This window comes from Octodon degus, unplaced genomic scaffold (assembly GCF_000260255.1).
Source record: "Octodon degus isolate 3935 unplaced genomic scaffold, OctDeg1.0 scaffold00042, whole genome shotgun sequence".
Lineage (NCBI taxonomy): Eukaryota > Metazoa > Chordata > Mammalia > Rodentia > Octodontidae > Octodon > Octodon degus.
Window position 1 is genome coordinate 3,560,293 of NW_004524618.1, and position 5,999 is coordinate 3,566,291.

Sequence of the window (5,999 nt, forward strand, 5' to 3'; positions counted from 1 at the left end):
GGTCCCGCCCCGCCCTCTCGGGGACACCGCGCCCGCCCGCCCGCCCGGCCGGCTCGCGCGGGAGCGCGGGGCCGGGAAACTTTGCCTTCCATTGTGGTGTGCGATCCTCGCGGGCGGAGGAGAGGAGCGTGTCCGTGGAGGAAAAATGTCCTTCTTCAATTTCCGTAAGATCTTCAAGTTGGGCAGCGAGAAGAAGAAGAAGCAGTACGAGCACGTCAAGCGGGACCTGAACCCCGAGGAGTTTTGGGAGATCATAGGTGAACTGGGCGACGGAGCGTTCGGCAAAGTGTACAAGGTGAGCGGGAGGCGGGAAGCGGCGCTCGGGCATCTCCCGCCCCGGCCGACGGGCGCCCGGGCGTCCCGCGCGTCGCCCCCTCGTCTCCGTGGCTGTGCGGAGAACTTCGTGCAGCTCGGCCCCCGCGGGCCGGTGGGGACGCGCTGGCGGCCAGGCGCAGGGCGGCGGGACTGTGGCGGCCCGCTCGGCCCGACTGGAGGCCTGGGAGCGTTCTTGTTTTGGAGGGGTCTGGGGGTGGGCCTCGAGGATCTTAAGTCGAACCTCGTAGGTCTTCTCGGGACGTCTGTGTGCCGATGGCGTTTGCACGCACGCTTGTAGTAAAGCCGCTTACTTTTGAAGACGAGAGCATATATTTCGCAGTCCGTACCTAGTGCATAACCAGCCTCCTGGGATCCGAGTACAGTGGTTGCCACGTGCAGGCTCTCCTTGAATTGGTTGCTTGACCATGTACTGTAAAATGGAGTGGAATTTCTGGTAGAAAATTTCCAGAAGAAGGGCATCTGGTTTTAGTTTCTAAATATCATTATAATAAGCAAATGACTAGAAGTAGCCCTCGAGAAATTAAAAGAAAACACACATGTGCTTTACACACGTTTATTTCAATAAAAAGAGGTTTGACGTTTCAACCTGAAGGCTTTAATATTAACCGTTTACACTGTAGGGAGCGTGTGAATGATGTCATAGGAATATTTTCTTCCTAAAGGGTGAGGTTTTTATGAGGTACAGTTTGGAGGAAGGACCCACAGGCTTGCCTAGAAGTGAAAACATAAATAACTTTGCAGGAGTGCAGAACTTCGCAGTTTTTAAGCACTTTCAAGTCATTTGGTTCCTTTAAAAATACGGAAGGTATGCAAGCCAGTAGTATTAGCCACATTTCCACGGTGAAGACTTGAGACTCAGAAATTACTCATAGTTGTGGAGTCACACCCTAGACTTGAATTTAGGTCTTCTGATTCCATGTTTAATGGATTTTCTTTTTAACATCTATTGGTGGAAATTTATTTTTTATTTTATTTATTTTTTGTCTTTTTGAGAGCGGGGATTTCTAGCCCAGGCTGACCTCAAACTTTTTTTTTTGGCGGAATTGGGAATTGAACTCAGGCCCTTGCGCTTGCCAGGAAAGCGTTTATTGCACTGAGCCATCTCCCTAGCCCTATTTTTTGTCTTTTTGAGGCAGGGTCTTGCTATGCAGTTCAGGCTGGTCTTGAGCTTACTTGGTAGCCCAGGCTGGTCTCGAACTCAACAATCCTCATCCTGCCCCAGCCTCCTGAGTACTTTTTTTTTTTTCCCCCGGAACCAGGGATTGAACTCAGGCCCTTGTGCTTGCCAGGCAAGTGCTTATTCTGCTGAGCCATCTCCCCTGCGGAACCAGGGTTTGAACTCAGGCCCTTGCACTTGCCAGGGAAGGGCTTATTACACTGAGCCATCTTCCCAGACCAGCCTCCCGGGTACTACTGGTAGAAATGACAGCATTTTTCCTTCCTTTGGAGCACCATTACCCCTCTGCGTCTGCCTTTGCCTTGCCTCAAATGCGATTTGTCATAGCTTCAGTCCTCCTTATTTACTCAGTGTGAAATACCCACTCCTTTCTATGTATTTTCAAAACACATTGTTCATGGGCAACCACAGCAGTTGTCACATCTTATAGTCAGTATGTTTGTGTTCTGTAGTAAAATGGTGGGCGGAATTGTACATTCGGGGTCACCATTGACTCAGCATGTGCTTGTCTCTTGTTGAAATCAAACAGTTCTCTTACCTACATGTATTAGGTGGCAAAGTAAACTGCAGTGTTTGTGTAGAGGTAGAGTATGGTTTCAGCAAGAAGTTGCCATGTAAGACGCCTGGTGGGAAGGGCTTTGTGTTGTAGGAGGATCACTCCTGGGGGTCAAGAACTGTTCTAGTGCTGGCTGTCACAAGCCAGCTAGCTTTGTGATCTTGGACAAAACATGTAACTCCTTTGGGTTTCCCTTTTTCTTAACTGTAAAATCATGGGTTTTCCTAAACGTTTGTTCAGACTCCTTCATCTGTTAACGTTCTTTGAGTCAGCTAGGAAAGGCAAGGTAGTTAGTTTCTCCAGGCGCCTGGAATCTTGTAGAGAAAGGGTGCTGCGCTGTAAAGCCAAGTGTGCTTCCTTGAATGTGAATGGTGTAGTTTTAAGAGCACCGGCTCTGAAAGTGCTTCTCAGTTCCTCGCTCAGTGGCGGGCTGTGACCTTGGGCAAGTGCATACTTGTCATGCTGTGTGTGGTGATCCGCAGCAGAAAACTTTCTAAACTTGATTCTAGCTGTCATTTCCATATAGAAGTTGGTAGCGATGACAAAGATGCAATAGAACTAGGAAGTCATGTCATGTATTTAGTTTACTCTGAATCATCTTTACATTGAATCATCTTTACGTCGCATGGTTGTTCTTCCCACACAGTCCAGCTTTATACAACTAACAAAATCCTTCCTTCCTTTCTTCCTTTCTTTTGCCTTTTTGAGACAGGGTATTGTAGCTCAGGCTGGCCCTGAGCTCACTTTGTAGTCCAGACTGGTCTTGAACTCTCAACAATTCTCCTGTTTCAGCCTACTAAGCAAAATTATTTTCTTAGGCCCTGGGAGATAGCTCAATGGTATAAGTGCCTGCCTGGCAAGTGCAAGGTCCTGAGTTCGATCCCACATACCAAAAAAGAAAAAGAAAAATTACTTTCTTACTTGAAAAACCATAACAACTTTACATTTGTTTTCTCTTTTTTTTTATGTTGTATGATGTATAAATGAAGATATGCAATGTCCTTTGCAATGTTTTCATATTTTGATTGCTGTTTAAACAGAAGGAGTAACTATGTATTATATTTCTAGAAAGCTGTTTTATTTCTTAAGCAAATTGGTGCTGGACTCTTGGGTGTGTGCTGGATGGAAGTGATTTTTAGAACAGATACATTTTTGCCTTTTAAAAAGTAGTGAAGTATTTAATTTTTGTATTAGAAAGTACAAAAATATATCAATAATAATAAAGTGAATTTGTATTAATGTCAGGATCAAGGGATTTTTGCCAGCACCCTAGATTTCTTCCCCCCTCCTTCCTGAAGCAATCAAATCCCTTCTTTCCCTCTAAAGGAAACCACTGTCCTATCTTTATTTGCATTTTAGAGTAGTTTGCCATCTAAACGTGTATCCCTGAACATTATGAATTTAGGATGCACTCGAGCTTTGTAAGGATGGAATTATTTTAAATGTGTTCTGTTGGGTTTTTCCTCTTTCAAAATAAACATTATATATCACCGTCCTACAACTATATTGTCAGTGCGTCTTTACGGTTGCATTGTATTCCCTTGTATGATTCTATCATTGGCTGTTTGCCATTATATCACTAAAGGACGAATCGGCTGTTTTCAGTGTTTGGCTGTCACACAGCATACTGGTGCATGTGTGTATGAGTTTCACTCAGATTGCACCCAGGAATGAGATTGCTGGGTTTTAGAGGACCGTAGCTTTAATTTTAGTAGATGATGCTAAAGTAGTTGTATTACTTTGTGCATTATATGGAAATGTTCTTGTTCTGGATTCAGATAAACATTTAATATTATCAGAATTTTTAATAATCTGAGGTATGGTACTTTTATTTGATTGCTAATGAGTAATTCTTTTTGTTGATAAGTTGGATTGCTTTAGTGTTCCATTCTTTTGTTAGTTTTGGTACTGAACTTTCCCTTGTTTATTTGTAAGGGTATGTGTATGCTACATAGTATATGTGTTAGAATCACAAATACATATGTGTTTTGAATTTTAACCACTTTCTGGTTATGGCTGTTGCAAATAAAGGCTCATTCTATGACTTTTCCCCTTCTCATCATAGTATATTTTTATTAACAAAATTTTTTTTTTTTTTTTTTTTTTTGTTGCTCGAATGCCTTTAGGGCACTTTTGGCCAGCGGGAGAGGTGTGAGGTTCGAACTCCAGCAACCTGAGGCTGACAGCTTTGTGGAAGCAGCCACTTAAAGGCCTGAGCTAGGGCCAGGCCCCCCCAAATTTGTTTTTTGAGTCATGGTCTCTGTAATTCACGTTGGCCTTGAGCTCACTGTGTGTCCTAGGGTGGCCTCACCTTCCATTGATCTTACTGATTCAGCCTCCTGAGTGCTAGGATTACAAGCATGTGTCACCATGCCTGGCTTAACGGAATTACTGATTTTAATGTAGCCTAACATGTCAGATATTTCCATTATAGCTAATGCTCTGAATTATGTTTAAGGCATTCTTTCTTAACCTAACAACATGAAGATACTCCCCCGTTTTATTTTGTGCTTTATGTACTGAGAAGACTAATTCACCAAGAATAGATTTTGTGTCTAGTATGTGGTAATAGTCTAATTTCATTTTTCTACCTATATGCATGCACAGTTATCCCAAAATATTTACTGCAGAGGCGATCTCCTTACTGTTGCGCAGTGTCCTATAATATAGGTCTGTTTCTGCAATCTTTACCAATGTTTGTCTATCCTGCCTTTTTAAAAAAATTAGTACAGGGTCTACAGGGTCTCACTACACAGATCGGACTCTTAGTGATCCTCCTGTTTTCAGCCTCCCAAGAGCTGGGATTACAGGAGCAAGCCACACGCCCAGTCTCAGTCCCCATCTCAGTGCACCCTGGGGGCGGGGCTGCACTGGCATTCTGGGGATTGAACCCTGGCCCCTGAATCTGCCTAAGCAGGTGCTTTAATTCACGGAGCTATCTGGCCTTCCTTTATCCTACTGTCTTAATTAGGAAAACATTAAAGTAATCTCTGCTAGGGTAAGACTTCTCCAGCAGTGCCTAATATGTTCTTATCCTTTCTCTTCTGTTCTTTTTATTCTATTCCGTTCCTTTCCCATCCCTTCCCCCTCAATCCTCACTCCATCCTTCCTGTATACCCTTCCTCCTCTGTCTTCTCCTCCTTCCTCTTCTTTTGGGGATCAGTACTAGGGATTTAACCTAAGGCCTTGTTGTTAAGCTATGTCCCTACAGCCCTTTTTGAAACAGGATAAGGCTAAGGCAGCTGGCCTTGAGGTTGCAATCCATCTGCCTCAGCCTCCTGAGTAGCTAGGATTACCACCATGTTCAGCTAGGTCACTGTACTCTTGATTTTCCTTGTACCTTTGTCTGCCCCTCAGGCTCCTTTGCTAGGGTGTCTTTCCTTCCTTTTTTTTTTAACCTTTTATTTTCATTAGTACATGTTAGTGGTACATAAGGACTATAAATAAGGACTATATTCACTGTATGGAATTGGAGTGGTGTGTAACATATTTCAATTCCCTTCTTTTAATTCCCTCCATCCTCCTTTTTTCAGCATCAGATTCATTTACTTATCTTATAAATTACCATATATACAGATTGAAAAGCACACTAATAGGGCAGAGAACTTAAAACATATAAGACAATTGCACTAAATCAAGGGCCTGTCCTTTTTCTGACTTTGAAGTGTTGGAATTCTACAGCCCTGGGTACTTTATCTCCGTTTCTTATGGGAACTCATCTTCCTTGGCATCAGTTTCCATCTAAATGCAATTTACATCTCTCCTCTGAGACCTCTGTTTTGAACTCTAGATCTATCCTTTTGGACTTCAGATCTGTGTACCAACCTTTTAATAATTTTTTTTTTTTAAATTTTATTTATTTATGTGTGTGTGTGTGTGTGTGTGTGTGTGGCCAGCTCAGCCCACCAGGGGGCGGGGCTGGCTGGCATG

At 43.4% G+C, this 5,999-nt stretch overlaps 1 protein-coding gene across 2 annotated transcripts in view; it reads left to right on the plus strand.

Annotated features, from left to right (window-relative positions):
• Positions 1–6: 6 nt before the first annotated feature.
• The window catches only part of Slk (STE20 like kinase), a 100,680-nt gene continuing 94,687 nt past the window's right edge, over positions 7–5,999 (plus strand). For both annotated transcript variants that reach the window (XM_004631509.2, XM_004631510.2), the window contains exon 1: positions 7–295. In XM_004631509.2, coding sequence (XP_004631566.1) covers positions 146–295 — 150 coding nt within the window. In that variant the 5' untranslated portion in view covers positions 7–145. The remainder of the gene's footprint in view (positions 296–5,999) is intronic.